This window comes from Mya arenaria, chromosome 4 (genome assembly GCF_026914265.1).
Source record: "Mya arenaria isolate MELC-2E11 chromosome 4, ASM2691426v1".
NCBI lineage: Eukaryota > Metazoa > Mollusca > Bivalvia > Myida > Myidae > Mya > Mya arenaria.
This window is the reverse complement of record NC_069125.1, coordinates 40,050,581-40,066,611: the sequence shown is the minus strand read 5'-3', so window position 1 is coordinate 40,066,611 and position 16,031 is coordinate 40,050,581. Positions and strand designations below refer to the sequence as shown.

The window sequence follows — 16,031 nt, the reverse complement described above, 5'->3', positions numbered from 1 at the left end:
CCCCAATCACCCAAGTTTATTTTTATTTCAATACAGGAGAAACATATATAGTTATAAGCCCAAAATGCACCTTTCGGACTAAAAATTGTTAAAGTTTTGTTTGGGGAGTACCCCCAGACCCCCCATGAAAACACTTTATACGCACAGCTTCACATGCTGGTTAACATTCTTGTAAAATTTTATTATGTATGCTGAAATCTTTTTGGAGACACAAGATCACATGCTCCGCAAGCTATTTCCCTCTTAAAATGATAGCACTAGGTGTTTGTATGAGCGTTTCATGTGGAAAACAGGAGACAACTCCCCATAACCTTAATGACAATACAACCAATAACCCTCCGTGGCAAAATGACATTCTCAAAATGCCTTCGAAAATGCCTTTGTACATTTAATAACTTGGCTTACATGGATGCTCAAACTGAGACAAATATTGTTCACGCATTTTTAAATCTTAATTGGCCACACGAGTCATATGTTCCATTATAATTATATGTATATACCTATATGCCTTTAAACCCGGTTTAGCTATATGCGGAGAGAATCAAGTTAGATATTGATGTAAGAGTTGTTTACCCTGAAAATGGCGACTAGAATACTTTCTGTAAGTGGATTTTCTACGCAGCATTTAGCTGTGTGAAGGACGTTTCACTCTTTGTCTTAATATATTATGCTAGAGGGGGAATAAATACGTTTAGCTGTATGGAAACCTCATGATGACATGCTGTTGAATACATAAACAAATGCACTGCAAACTGTGTTGGGAACAATGCCAAACAATGGTCAAATGCCCTTCAAATATATATAACAAACTTAAATTGATATATTTGTAATGGCTTATAAAACATTTGCAGAAATTAGTTAGTTTTCAAATGTTTTAATTCCGTTTTGTTTCAATTTTTATCTCACTGCTGAAAATTAAGCACTTGCCAATTTTTTGTAACGTTTGTTTGGAAAAAATAAAATAATTCCAAAACAGCTGATATTACTGGCTAAGGTCACAAATCCGAAGACTTTTTGAGGTTCTTCACTGTTAACTTCGAGAGTTTTTGTTGTAGTAAGGTAAAATTGCGTATGAAACATCTTTGTTTAATGTGACAACATTTGTCAAAGTACAGATTCACGATCTCATCAATTTTATGTCGTTCATTTTATAGACAGTAAATCACCCTTAAATGTATGCTATGGAGGGCAAAAATACTGAACTCTTGGAAAGCGAAAATACATGGTCATACAATTATAATTGATAAGTATGCTATATCAAATAAACACTTACACAAGTTATTTATTGTTTCCAATGTTTTTCAAAACATGCAATTCAAATGTAAAGCGTGATTTCTATTTATAAATAACTTTAATTTAGGTCAACATAACAGCAAAACCTTTACTGGTTGATGGTACATTTCCGAACAGGGCACAAATCCCGAACACCAGCTAAAACACACGTTTGTTTACAGTGATCAATTATTCGATGATCTAGATCAATACAGGGGCTTGCCTTGGTCACACTTGCAAAGTTTCATCTTGTTTTGTTAAGTATTTGTCTAAAAAATGCAATTCAATGTTTATACGCTAAAAGATCAAAATGTAGCACATGGGGAAATGACGTCAGGGGGCACACGCGCATCTTTAGGTTTTGCAGTTATATTGACCTACATTCAAGATATTTATAAATAGAAATCATGGTTTACATTCGAAGCGAATGTTTTGAAAAAACATCGGAAACAATAAATCACTTTGCAGCCAAGTGTTTATTTAATATAGCATACTTTTTAATTAAAATAGCATACTTTTTAATTAAAATTGTATGACCATGTATTTTCGCTTTTCAAGTGTTCGGTATTTGTGCCCTCCATAGCATAATTTTAAGGGTGATTTACTGTCCATAAAATGAAAGATTTTCGACATGAAATTGATGAGATCATGAATCTGTACTTTTACAGCTGTTTTCGCATGAACCAAAGATGTTTCATACAAAATTTTAACTTACTACAACAAAAACTCTCCAAGATAATTGTAAAAACCCTCAAAAAGTGTTCGGATTTGTGACCTTAGCCAGTAGATGCGCGTGCGCCCTCTGGCGTCATTCCCCCCGTGTGCTACATTTTGATCTTTAAGCATATAAACATTGAATGGCACTTTTTAGAAAAATACTCAACAAAACAAGATGAACTTCGCAAGTGTGACCCAGGCAAGCCTCTGTATTGATCGAGATCATCAAATAATCAATTACAGTAAACAAACGTGTGTTTTATCTGGTGTTCGGGATTTGTGCCCTGTTCGGAAATGTACCATCAACCAGTATAGCAAATATACATGATTAAACTTTTTAATTCATGGATGATACTGGATTTGAGCAGGTCTTCTTAAGATCTTGTTTGTTTGCAAGTAAAAAATTGTTTTTTTATTTCATTCACGGAAACTGCTTTTAACAGATTATGAAAATATTATGGGTTTTTTTGGGGGGGGGGGGGAATGTCGATGGATAATTTCGTTTAAGGAGGAAACAGTGTTTAGAAGGCAGTAATTTGCATGAGAAAAATCACTGAAGAGCATTACTGTACTACTACTAGGCTTATAAATGTATATTCTGGTAGTTTGCTAGTAATGACGTTGATCACATGGAACTTTTCCAATTCACAGTGTCTAATGAAATCTGGAGAAAGAAGGACAAATCATTCCATTACATGAAACTTTTATGAGTCTGACTCTGACTGTATTGCACATTTTTTTTTTATCCTTTTAAGCTGAGTTTATCTGAGAACAATGTTTCGTACTCCATTGAACCTTACAAAAGTCTCGGGTAAAGTGGCAATATTTTGTTCTTTCTTGAAATAAAATCTTATCCGATTTAACATGCAGTCATCAAAACAAGCCAGAATATTAACATGCCCTTCGATATGAGCCAGTTTGAAAAATATTTAATCAGTGAAGAGTTTGGGGCTAATTTTGACCACATTTCATGTAGTTATTAATGAATGTGATATTTTAAAGAATTATAAAGTTTCATGCTACCTTTTCAGCCACTTTGCTCCTCTATCAAGAAGTCTTTGCAGAGTTTTGGAGCTCAGGCATATTCAACTGCCCCTGTCTCATCTTTCAAGGTGAATTGTTTATCAGGTTAATTTCTTAAACATATACCCGGTACCTGTTATATTCATTAAGTAAAGCGAGTAACTAGTTAACTTACAAATAAATAAAGTATACCATTTAAGAACAAAAAATAAAAGTATGTTACCATTTACTGGTATTAAAAGGTAAAATGATTTTCAACTAACTTAAAAATAAACTTATTTAGTATAATTTAGCGTTTCATTTTTGAGCCTTTTATCATTACTCATGAATGTCTCCCTTATTTTGAATGATGTTTGAAGTGTAGTTGAAGGCTTATGTGCTATAAACCAAAGAGACTGCAAGCGAATTATACCTTATAAATAATGGCTTATGAAACAAATGAAATAGTTCTTTAGTCTAGAATTTTAATTACACAGGTTATTGATTACAGGCCAGTGATGTTGAGATCACAAGAACAACTAACCCAGCTCCAAAGCCTGAGGTGTCCACTCTCAAGTTTGGCCACCATTTCTCTGACCACATGCTTGAGATTGATTATACAAGCACGGCAGGTTGGGGTAAGCCCCGTATATGCCCCGTACACAATCTCAGCCTACACCCAGCAGCCAAGTGCTTGCATTATGCTGTTGAGGTATGTATTGAATGAAAAGATAAGGAATCAATGTGTTCCAAAATGTTTGAATACATATATACAATGAAATTTACAGAATAATTTTCTGTAATTTTTCTTCTTTTTCGTATAGACTTTTTTTCTTTTGCTTAAATGTAATATAAGAACTTAAAGCTGATAGAATTAGCTTCAATCCGTTTCCTGGGTACGAACCAGTACTGATAAGGCCCTGGTGGGGATCAGACTCATAACATCTAGGGCAAGAGACAGACACATATACCAGTCATCGAAATTAGACTTTTGTATGAACAACCCCTAATTCTTATATTATTGCTTGGCATCAAAATTTAAAAAAAGCCCTGTCTTATGAAATGAAAAATTTTGAGTAAGCCTGGAAAGCATCTAACCAGTGTAGGGCTTGCAGGCTTGTGCTATGTTCAACTACTGGTATACCACATGACTTCTTTTACCTGTTTTCATAGTTAAAGATCTTTTCTCGAAAGAAATCCAGGGGAAAATTGATTTCATAAATTTCGATACATGATGCTGTTCTTCAATTAGTATAAAATTCTTTATCATACATGTAAACCCGTCTTTGTTTTGAACAGTTTAATCTTATTTTCATATCCAATCATCATGATGATGAATGAAGTACTTGAATGAAGACAATGTGTAGTTCATTGTACCAAAATAATCATAACACAAACTAGTAAAACATACCTTGTGTCATTTTAAGCTGTTTGAAGGCATGAAGGCGTTCCGTGGGGATGATGATAGGATTCGTCTGTTTAGACCGATGGAAAATATGCAGCGAATGCTGAGAACGTCAGAAAGATCTTGCCTGCCGGTGAGTGATGTCTGATAACTGCTGATTAATGATGTTGAAGACTCTTGAAAACTGACACTATTTTACTATTTTAAGAGATAGTAGGATTAGAATCTGATTAGTAGCTATGACTACGGTATCTGATTAATATTTGAATGCTTATACCAAATCTTGCTGTATGAATAGAAAATGTGGTTAAATTTATTGATGAAATTTGGATTTGAAATTGTAATATTTTTATATCATTTAAAAAAATATATAATTATAACTATATTGAAATAAGGGTGATATTCGTGCAGCTAAAGGTTTTTTGTGAGAATATAAATGTTGACTTGTCCAAGCTATAGTTTGTAAATGCTTCATTTTGCATTTTGTTCTCATTGTAAAAGTTTGGCAAGCGATGTCACATATATATGTTCATGAGACTTATAAACTTGAAAAGGAATGAGTCCTGATCCAATTAACATATTCTTGTTCAACTGTTTGTTTCACAAACTTCTCTAGGTGATGAACAAAATTTCTCAAACTTTCTCTGATTTGTTGTTTTTGACAGTTGTTTGATGGCCGGGAGTTGGTGGAGCTGATCAAGAAGCTGATCAGTATTGATGCAGACTGGGTACCCAAGTCTACGACAGACTGCCCTAGCTCCATGTATATCAGGCCCACATCCATAGGGACAGAGGTGGGCTTTTATAAATGATTTTTAGCTTGTCTGTTTTTAAAAAAAATATATAGTCAAGGTACTGTCATAGCCTTTGTGTTACCAGCAGCCTTTTAAAAAAAAAGAAGCTTTCTATAAAAAGATATTCACATGAACCTTGGTACAAATGTTGCAAGAGAAAATACCTACATGTATAGCAAGGCTCATAGCCCTGCCCTTGATTATTGTTCAGTTATTCCCCTTGTTAGACTAAAAAAACCCAGACCAACGTTGGTGTTCACAGATTGCAGCACTCTTGTTTTATTTGGTTTACAACATACCTGTGGACATAATATAATAATCTAACCATGATTGATGACAAACAATTCTGGAACTAAGACTAATAACGTTGAGTTATGCTTAAGTACATTTTACTAACATAGACATGTTATGTTGGATTTATTTAAAATGTCTTGCAATTAAACTACCTGTTTGTTCTATGTTATCATTTCTAATTCTGAAGAAAGTCTAATTGTAATTTGTAAATTGTAATACAGTTAGTTTGTTTAAGTACTTAAAGTGAAAGTAGAGGAAAAATTTTACGACCTTACGATGATTTCACTGCAGCCCCAACTTGGAGTATCTCGTTCCTCCAGTGCGACCCTGTTTGTGCTGATAGGCCCCGTAGGTCCCTACTACCCCACTGGCATGGCCCCTGTTAAACTGCTCGCTGACCCCAAATTTGTGAGGGCCTGGCCGGGGGGATCTGGTGGATTCAAAATGGGCAGGTGAGTTATGATAGTTTTCTGTAATCTTGCACACTACGAAGAACAGACTTTCAAGTATAAATGATGAAAAAAGGACTCAAAAGTATTAAGAATGACAAGTAAAACTGACTCACAAATCTGTTTAGTTTAACAATCAACTCCTTTTCAGAGCTCTTGTTTTTGAAAGACTATTTTGACTCTGTGTGAAATGATATGTACCGTACATGTATGCTTGTGAAATATATTCCAAACAAGCATTAACTTTAAGATTTCATTTTCTAGCAACTATGCCCCAACAATGGCAGTCCAAAACGTCGCGGCAGAGAAAGGTTGTCAACAGGTACTCTGGCTCTTTGGTGACGACCACCAGCTTACAGAGGTCGGGGCCATGAATCTCTTCACGTTCTGGGTGAACGAACAAGGAGGTCAGTAGGGATTTATAAGATTTAACACTTATTGTATAATTACTTTGCAAGTTCTATATATATATATATATATATCTTAATAGATTTGTATGCTCTAATATAAGTTATTGAATGTATTGTCGATGTTTGTCACTTACTCTGTGATATGAACAATTCTTATTTTACTGTAAATTTGGAATAATGAGGCCAATTTTTGTGCGCTCTGTAAACATAATTTTGGTTGCGGTTGTGTTTATTGCACTCCTGAGAATGTAACAAAAATAACCCGTTAGCACTCTGGACTGAGATAGGTTACACATATATCGGTATTGTAAAGAACAAATGTTAAGGTTATAATCAACATGTGGTATTCTTTACATTATTCTTAGTAGTTGAGTAATTTCTTGCAGAGAAAGAACTGGTTACTGCTCCATTGAATGGTCTGGTTTTGCCGGGAATCACAAGAAAAAGTTTGCTGGAGCTTAGCAAGAAATGGGTAAACCGGTTGAATACTTTAACATACTAGTATTATAATTTGATATTTACTTTTTTTATTTGAAATGCCAGAGTTCCTCCTTTGCTTTACATATAGTTTATTGAGGTAAAGTACACAATATGTCACATGTAATGTATAATTACATATTCAATATCCAGAAGTAGAACGGCAGAAAAAAACTAATCTAGGTCCACTCTCAACTTTTGAATTTAGTTCTTGGTATCTCTTCATAGGCACAGTTAATTACTGTTATCAATGTGGTGCTGTTTAAACATTCCAAGTTAATCAACACTATTAATTCCAAAGCAAAAGCAGTATTATAAAATGCTTGTATATTGTTTTTTTTTATTCCAGGGTGAATTTAAAGTGACAGAGCGAGACTATACCATGAAGGAAATTACCAAGGCTTTAAACGAAAACAGGGTGAGTAATCAGGTTATAAAATGTATTGATTAAGAATGCTAACTACATGTTGGCTTTGTCTGGTAAGTGCAGTGTTTAGCACACTCGCTTCTCACCAAGGCATCCTGGCTTTCAGTTCCAGGCCTGGGTGCAAGTGAGTTTGGTTTGTTGTCACCAAGCTGGAGAAGTGGGTTCCCTTGAGGTTTGCCCCAAGTGCAAATAAGAGGATTAATGTAATGTTGTAATACTTGTTTCACAATCGTTATAAAATAGAAAATAAAAAACTAAGCATCTTGGCATATTGAGAAATGTATGGTACATGATTGTGTTTTAAGGAATAAAATGCTTTTAATGTCTTGCAGTTTTAACAACATGTTAAAATTTGTTTTGGGGCCACATTTTGTTGGGTTTATTTACAGACAAACATAAGGGCGTTTTTAGATACAAATGGAAGGCCCCGGTGAAAAAAAAGTATTCTTCCCACCAGAGCAATTACGAACCACATGCCATGGTCAACAGTATATTATTGTATTATTATGATACTAATGAAATTTCTGGTAAAAAGAATGAACACCCATATAACCTGTCAATATAGAAAAGAACACATTACCTGATTACATTAATATAAGTTTTCAAATCCACCATAAAGTAATTCCTAGCTGATGTCAAAATTTCCACTTCCGTAGGGTTGATATTTCAAAATAACCATAAGGAGTACTGTGTGATAGGTTCTGAAAGATGGTGTTCTGTACAATCATGGATTATTAACCGTAGTTTGTAAGTCTGTGGTACAATGGAGAGATGCCCTGAGTTCCTGCTGCGGTATAGTGTGGAAGAGGCTAAAATCCATATTGTATACTACTAGTATTGTATACTTGGCTTGTACCTTTCAGCTATTGGAGATGTTTGGTGCGGGTACAGCTTGTGTGGTGAGCCCGGTAGAAGGTGTGCTATACAATGGAGAGATGCTGAAGATACCCACTATGACCAATCCCTATGTCACAAACAGATGCATGAAGGAACTCCTTGATATACAGGTAGGTCAAGGGGCTGGAAATGTTTAACAGGCTGTATAGAAAATGTCCATTCATGGTCTCAATACAGTTCCAAAATCTGGTAAAGAAGAAACAGTTTATGACAATTAACATTAAAGCTATCCTATTGTTAGTAAATGCTGATATTTAGAGCACTTAATGTTTCTTTATAATGGGCCAGTTGTTTAGAACTTTGTCTAAGTTTTAACAACGTGATTAACGAGATCGTTACAACATGAATTATTTGATGATTTGCTTTTATATTTAAAGATGCGCTCTTACTCCCAGATAAGATTTACCACAATTAATAATATTGTTTTAATATTTCAAAAAAGATGAATACATGTCGAAAACAATGGTTCTTATGAAGGATACCGAGTTTAATTTGGAAGAAATGAGCATAAAACACGGTATTTCTACCTTATGAGACTATAGTAGACCACAGTAGATCTTTAAGCTTTCACCAATCATTTAATATTTTTGCACTTTCTGCTATTAAATACATGGCTACAATCTTGGTATCAGTAATTAATATTTTCCATAAATGCATTATTGAGTAAGTAGTTAAAGGTTAATCAGTCAAAATTGATGTTTGTTATACATGTGTTTGCATTGATTTTGAATAAGAGTGTCACTTTAAATAAAACAGGTATAGCTGAAATAGTTGTCTCAAATCTTGATAGAAATACAGCAGAAGTGTATAAATAAAACTTCCAGAGCAGTAAAGATATTAAATGTAGCAATGATAACTTGTTAACAAAGTTCGGCACATTGTGTCTTTAATTTAAATTGTTTGTAATTATATTATGTTGAAGACTTTATATCCACAAGTTTATTATTCCCATGTTATATTATTTCACAATCAGATAAAACATTTCTTGAATACATATGGACAATAAAAGGCCGATTTGCCAACATTGCAGCAAAAGTTTTCAACATTCAAATGTTATGTTTAAGTTTTACAAGTTAAGTGACCATACTCTTGAACATGTATCATGTATTTTTATTAAGGATGTGCGATATTATTGATAAACTGATATGTTGTGATACTGAACAGAAGTGATATGTATTGACACTTAGAGGCAATCATATCGATATTTTATGTTTTGCTAATTATTTTGTATAAAGTAAATGATTGTAGTAAAACCTTTCAATAATTATGCTCTACTAAAGCATTATTGTAGACAAACATGCTACATGCCATCACAACAGAAAGTGAATTGTTGATATGACCATGAAAACGAACTAATTACCATACATTATCTATTTTCATTTCTAAGCTGTTATATCAAGATGCGTAACACAATAAGCTGATGAAATATCGTGATATGTCGCAATTCTCTTTCAATGACACCTATCCACAGTATCCACAGTGAGTATCTTGTTTTAATTCCAGTATGGGCGTACTTCAAGTGACTGGGTAGAATATTTGGAGTGATGCAATCCTGTGATTTTGTGAAGAGTTTCGAAGGTTGTACCATGTGACCATTTTGTGATGACCATGTGATCATCAGGTGACAACCATGTGACCATCATTTGACGACTATGTGACCATCATGTGACAACCATGTGACGACCATGTGATCATCATGTGACAACAATTTGACCATCATGTGTCGACCAATCAGCTTGTCTGTGTTAATAAATGTGGCCCTAATCAATGACAAAAGCTGCGCATGCATTGAATGAATTTTTCATAACTTTGAACCAGTATTTGCATGGTATTTTAGATTTTAAATTAGCCATATCATTTTAATCTTGCTTCTCAACGTCATCAGCTAGTGTAGTATTTTTTTGAAAACGATAGTTGGATGTTTTGTCATTATACCCCCACAAACAAAGTTTGAGGGGGTATATAGGAGTGAGCTTGTCGGTCGGTCGGTCAGTCGGTCTGTCTGTCGGTCGGTCTGTCGGTTTTCATGGTTTCCGGACGATAACTCATGAAAGGCTAGACAGATTTGAACAATTTTTGGTACACAGGTGTAACATCAGAAGATACAGGTCAAGTTCGATATTGGGGCTGGTGGGGCCAAGGTCAAGGTCACTGTCCCTAAAAATAGAAAAACGGTATCCAGACGATAACTCATGAAAGGCTTGACAGATTTGAACAATTTTTGGTACACAGGTGTAACATCAGAAGATACAGGTCAAGTTCGATATTGGGGCTGGTGGGGTCAAGGTCACTGTTACTAAAAATAGAAAAACGGTTTCCGGACGATAACTCATGAAAGGCTAGACAGATTTGAACAATTTTTGGTACACAGGTGTAACATCAGAAGATACAGGTCAAGTTCGATATTGGGGCTGGTGGGGCCAAGGTCAAGGTCACTGTCCCTAAAAATAGAAAAACGGTATCCAGACGATAACTCATGAAAGGCTTGACAGATTTGAACAATTTTTGGTACACAGGTGTAACATCAGAAGATACAGGTCAAGTTCGATATTGGGGCTGGTGGGGCCAAGGTCAAGGTCACTGTTACTAAAAGTAGAAAAACGGTTTCCGGACGATAACTCATGAAAGGCTAGACAGATTTGAACAATTTTTGGTACACAGGTGTAACATCAGAAGATACAGGTCAAGTTCGATATTGGGGCTGGTGGGGCCAAGGTCAAGGTCATTGTTACAAAAAATAGAAAAACGGTTTCCGGACGATAACTCATGAAAGGCTTGACAGATTTGAACAATTTTTGGTACACAGGTGTAACATCAGAAGATACAGGTCAAGTTCGATATTGGGGCTGGTGGGGCCAAGGTCAAGGTCTCTGTTACTAAAAGTAGAAAAACGGTTTCCGGACGATAACTCATGAAAGGCTAGTTTTTCTTGTCAGCAGTGTAACTTCTAAATTACTCAACAGATTTAAATAAAACAATACATGCATGATAAAAGAAGATGCAGTGTGCAGTAACCTTGGAGTTATGGCCTCTTTTCAAAGGAATGGTTTGCCATTCCTGTGTCCAGGCGGCATTTGGGGGTATTCGTCACTCCTATGACAGCTCTAGTTTTAGAAGGCCAAATAATATGGCTGGTGCCATTAAGTCAAGTATTTATTCAAATGTTATCATATGATTACACACATAGTTAATATTTGTGAAGATTGTTGTTACAATTTTTAATGGAACAAAATATCTTTTGAAGCCTTATTTTCTTCAAATTAATATGCTCAGATTGATTTGCTTCACAATTTTAATTCAGCTGAAATGAATCTCATAAATGTTTTGTTCTTGAAATATTACATGGCATTGTTTTAACAGTGGTATTACTTTAGTTATGTTTTATTTCTTAGTTTGTTAACTTTGAGGGTCCGATGTTTTGTTTAAATGTTATGGAAACATTAGAAAAAAACAACTAAAGGTTGAAAGATGTAAGTACCCGAATCCTTATATTAGTGCTTGCAACACAACAAATCAACAAGCCCTGCCACATAAAGTCCAGAATCGAGAAAGCGTTGACCAGTGCAGGGCTTGCGGGGTTGTGGTTATTCTGACCACTGCTATGATTTCAAGAATAGTTATCTGTTTTAAATAGTATTTTATGTCAATTTTCTGTGTCTGTGCGGGTTTATAGTCCATCAAACATTATTTTAAGACTTACCTCCTTAACAAATGGCATGATATCTTAGTTTGTTTTATCATCAATATAATATTAAGTAGTTAATGGTTTTGTTTCTAGTTTTTAAAGTGTTTTAACCATTTTGTTACACACTATGTCCTTTTAGGCCATATGAAAACATGCATACGGTAATCTCAATAACATGAACTTGAACTTCCAAAAATTCAGTATTTAAAATTAACAACATTGTTAACTTGATCATCTTAAAGGTTAAATACTTAATAATGTGCTCATATATTTTCTTAAACAAGCACAGCTGAAACAGTTTTCTTTAAACTTGCAAGAAGTACTGCATATCAAAAGTATGTCGGTGAAACTTGCAGAGGAATTAAGATTTTAAAGTAAATGACAGTATTGTTAACAACATGCTGTGCTTGAATAAGTTTTAAAGGGGCTGTACTCCGTATGATGAAATAGCGAAAAAAAAGAAAGAAGAAAATTGTCGAAAACTGACATAAACTTGGTATCCATGTGTACAATGCATTGATACTTACTAACTGAAGTACCACATTAATTTTACAATTAATTTATTTTTGGCATTTTTTTCGTATTTTTCCATTAAAAAAAGATTACTAGGTGTGTCTACCTAGTAGAATTCATTCCTCATGCGTGATTGGCTGGTCAATGTTATCACGTGATATTAAAAAGTTAGGTTCAAACCCTGTCTCCGTCTCCATTTTTTTTTACAATTTGGGATTTTTTTTACAATTAAGATGTCAAACTAGAGTAAAACATTTTAATAAATAATTGGCTGAGATTTTTTACAGAAAAAAACTTTTTTTGGTGCCAATCTTGTTGTGTACAGTCCCTTTAAGGGTCATGGTGTTATTCACATATCATGTTGAGAATGAGTTTCTTTCATATGCTTAGTATACATGTATTTTAGATCTGATGAAATTATTTTAAACAAACTTTTAAATTTTCAATTTACAATGTATTGTATTCCATAGATGAAGATATTAAATAATGCTCAATTTGTTTTACACATGCATTTTTTTATTCATTCTCTCTCTATATAAGAAATAATAATTTATTATAGTTAATGCTACATTTGAATCTCAGTATAAATTACTACAAGAATGTGAAGGTCTCCTATTTATTAGTGTGAGAATGTTATTTCAACTGCCATGTTTTATGGATCATATACAGTTTACATAGTGCATAAGTATTGAAAATTGTTAGTTTAGATGAAATAGATTTATATTTGAGCTTGTTAGTATTCAATAAAAATAAAAGTAAATGAACTACAGTGTATATGAATTTTAAACTTCTCTATGCACTGAATTTATTCAAACTTACTGAATCTTATAAGATGTTATTAAATGTGAATATTTACCAATAAACTTACATGTATTTTAATTTTAAAGGCAATGTTTGTACTGTCCTTATCAAAGTAGAACTTTTTGTAGTGTTCAACTTTAAACTTGTTTTCTGATGCATGTAAATTAAAGCTGCATCTAGCATTTCGAAATCTTGCTGGCTGATGTAATTATGTCACAGAAATGATGACAAAATAGTGTCATCTGCATACTCCCATGCTAAAAATATAACAGTATTTAATAGAGTGGTTTTGATGCCATACAGCGATCTTGAACGGGCTTACTCACAGATTTTATTTTGGCAACACTACACCATTACTGTCAGAGTTATTTCACTTACTTTTATCAACAAACACCTAACACTGCCTAACACCGGCCTAACAGTAGCTGGTGTATCCTCATTTGAACAGAGTTGTTAGTCTAAGCAGAAAACAATTCGATTTCCAATAGCTTTACTAATGCCACAGATCTATAAACTATAGGTTTATAGTTCTGTGCTAATGCTAATTGGCTAAATATTGAATTTCCTTCACATTTTCAAAACTATATTAACAAAAGAGCTCCAATTTGAACTGTAAGTATAATGAAAATAAACGGGGGAAAAAACAACACACATTTTGTTAACATTTTACCCAAGTTTTTCTTGACATTAGATCCTACATAACTTGAAGAAGTCATTGTAATCAATGTACCTGTATAAAATGTTACGAATCTAGGCAGTCAGGAAGGTGTGTGAAAAAGTTTGAAGTATTAAGTTGCTTATTTCTTGTTGCATTAAATTGTTTTAGTTGTTTTATCTTACAGACAATGATAATTTCTCAAACGCTACATCAAATTGTTTTTGTGTAAAATACCTGAAAGTCAAATTTTGTCCCCAACGCCTGGCATTGCTAGATGTGACTCATCATACGGATTCATGTACATGTATGTTAATCATTTACTTGCTACATTTTTATGTTCCATTTAGCGAGCAGCTTGAGATGCTAATGAAAAGGTTGTTAAGCATGTTTGAATCTGCACTATAGTCTAGATATGACATTACTTTATTAAAATGTTGACATACATGGTATTATGGGAAGTATTTCCTTTTACTATTCAGGATATTGTAAAAACAGTTAACAGTTATCATTGAATTTGCTTGTATTTTGCTTTACAACCAATTCACGGAGTCATGCTTGCTTTACCATTACATTGTCTTGTTTTGTTTGTACATGTGTGTTTATAAATATAAATACATATTTTAAATTAAGTGTTTTTGTGTTACAGCAATTGAAAATAATCCTTGATATTTTGCCATAAAAAAATATTCGTTAAAGGGACTCGTCCACATTTAACGTAGAAAATTGTAGCTTTTTAGAAAAATATTTTCCTTTCCAAAATCAAGTATGGCAACTTGTTTGAAAAGTAAATAGCAAATTATCACAAGAAAAGTTGATATATGTTAAATTCTTGACTAAGAGGTCGGCTGTTTAGAAAAACGTTAGTACATGTAACGTGATTTGGATGCATTCCAGTCCAGGATTATAAGCTTTAGGGAAATGTGGGAAATTGATTTGATATGAACTTGAATATATTTTATTTGGTGAAATAATGCATCTCCCTATGGATATTCCATATATTCCTATAATTAAAATCATAATTTGGAAATGATTTTTTCAAACATTTGCATTTCTCCACATTCTTTAAGTATCTTAATTATGATACATAGGTATGCTTGAAGATTGGCTTTTTGTCTAAATTCAACATTATTTAAAGAAGAAACAATACATTATATACAAACTATGAATTTATTCGCGTATTATATGAAAACGTCGTTTGGGTGCCAACATGTGAACGAGTCTCTTAACTTATCTCATTTCGTAATGAAGCCTAACCAAATGGAAGATACCCATGCGCCTGCCAACAACCTTTTTGGATAGTTTTCTGTAACGACGCTCCGGAATTCATGCATTTTCCTGCATATAAATGCAATAACACACACATAATATTGATAAACGTACCATATACTTCTTAACGTTACAAATGTAAACCTGAATGTAAGAGTTTCAGACGTCATGTTATGCGTAAAACGTGCTCTTCATTCGTCACATCATCTGAAACACACGGCTGAACCATTCCGTTACTCACAATTCATCACACCATCGGATACCCACACCTGAACCATTCCGTTACTCACAATTCATCACATAATCTGATACCCACAACTGAACCATTCCGTTACTCACAATTCATCACATCATCTGATACCTACGGCTGAACGATTCCGTTACTCACAATTCGTCAAATTGTCGGATACCTACGACTGAACGATTCCGTTACTCACAATTCATCACATCATCTGATACCCACGACTGAACCATTCCGTTACTCACAATTCATCACATCATCTGATACCCATGGCTGAACCGTTCCGTTACTCACAATTCATCACACCATCGGTACCCACAGCTGAACCATTCCGTTACACACAATTCATCACACCATCGGATACCCACAGCTGAACCATTCCATAACCCACAATTCATCACATCGTCGGATACCTACGGCTGAACCATTCCGTTACTCACAATTTATTACGTCATCTGAAACACACGGCTGAACCATTCCGTTACTCACAATTCATCACATCGTCGGATACCTACGGCTAAACGATTCCGTTACTCACAATTTATTACGTCTTCTGAAACACACGGCTTAACCATTCCGTTACTCACAATTCATCACATCGTCGGATACCTACGGCGGAACGATTCCGTTACTCACAATTTATAACGTCATCTGAAACACACGGCTGAACCATTCCGTTACTCACAATTCATCACATCGTCGGATACCTACGGCTGAACGATT

General features: G+C 34.2%; 1 protein-coding gene across 1 annotated transcript; it reads left to right on the top strand.

The window, feature by feature from the left end:
* The first annotated feature begins 547 nt into the window (after window positions 1-547).
* LOC128231606 (branched-chain-amino-acid aminotransferase, cytosolic-like) lies at window positions 548-14,445 on the top strand. The gene is made up of 11 exons (XM_052944634.1): window positions 548-601; window positions 3,021-3,101; window positions 3,503-3,703; window positions 4,419-4,529; window positions 5,062-5,190; window positions 5,776-5,936; window positions 6,198-6,340; window positions 6,730-6,815; window positions 7,170-7,238; window positions 8,111-8,254; window positions 9,648-14,445. The coding sequence occupies exons 1-11, from the start codon at window positions 581-583 to the stop codon at window positions 9,687-9,689; spliced, it is 1,188 nt and encodes a 395-aa protein (XP_052800594.1). The 5' UTR covers window positions 548-580; the 3' UTR covers window positions 9,690-14,445.
* Window positions 14,446-16,031: the final 1,586 nt, after the last annotated feature.

Bases quoted from the DNA above. Each gene is read 5' to 3' on its own strand.
- LOC128231606 (XM_052944634.1), top strand. From the start codon at position 581: ATGGCGACTAGAATACTTTCT. The intron at 4,530-5,061 runs GTGAGTGATGTC...TGTTTTTGACAG, and splicing joins CAGAAAGATCTTGCCTGCCG to TTGTTTGATGGCCGGGAGTT. The intron at 5,937-6,197 runs GTGAGTTATGAT...TTCATTTTCTAG, and splicing joins GGTGGATTCAAAATGGGCAG to CAACTATGCCCCAACAATGG.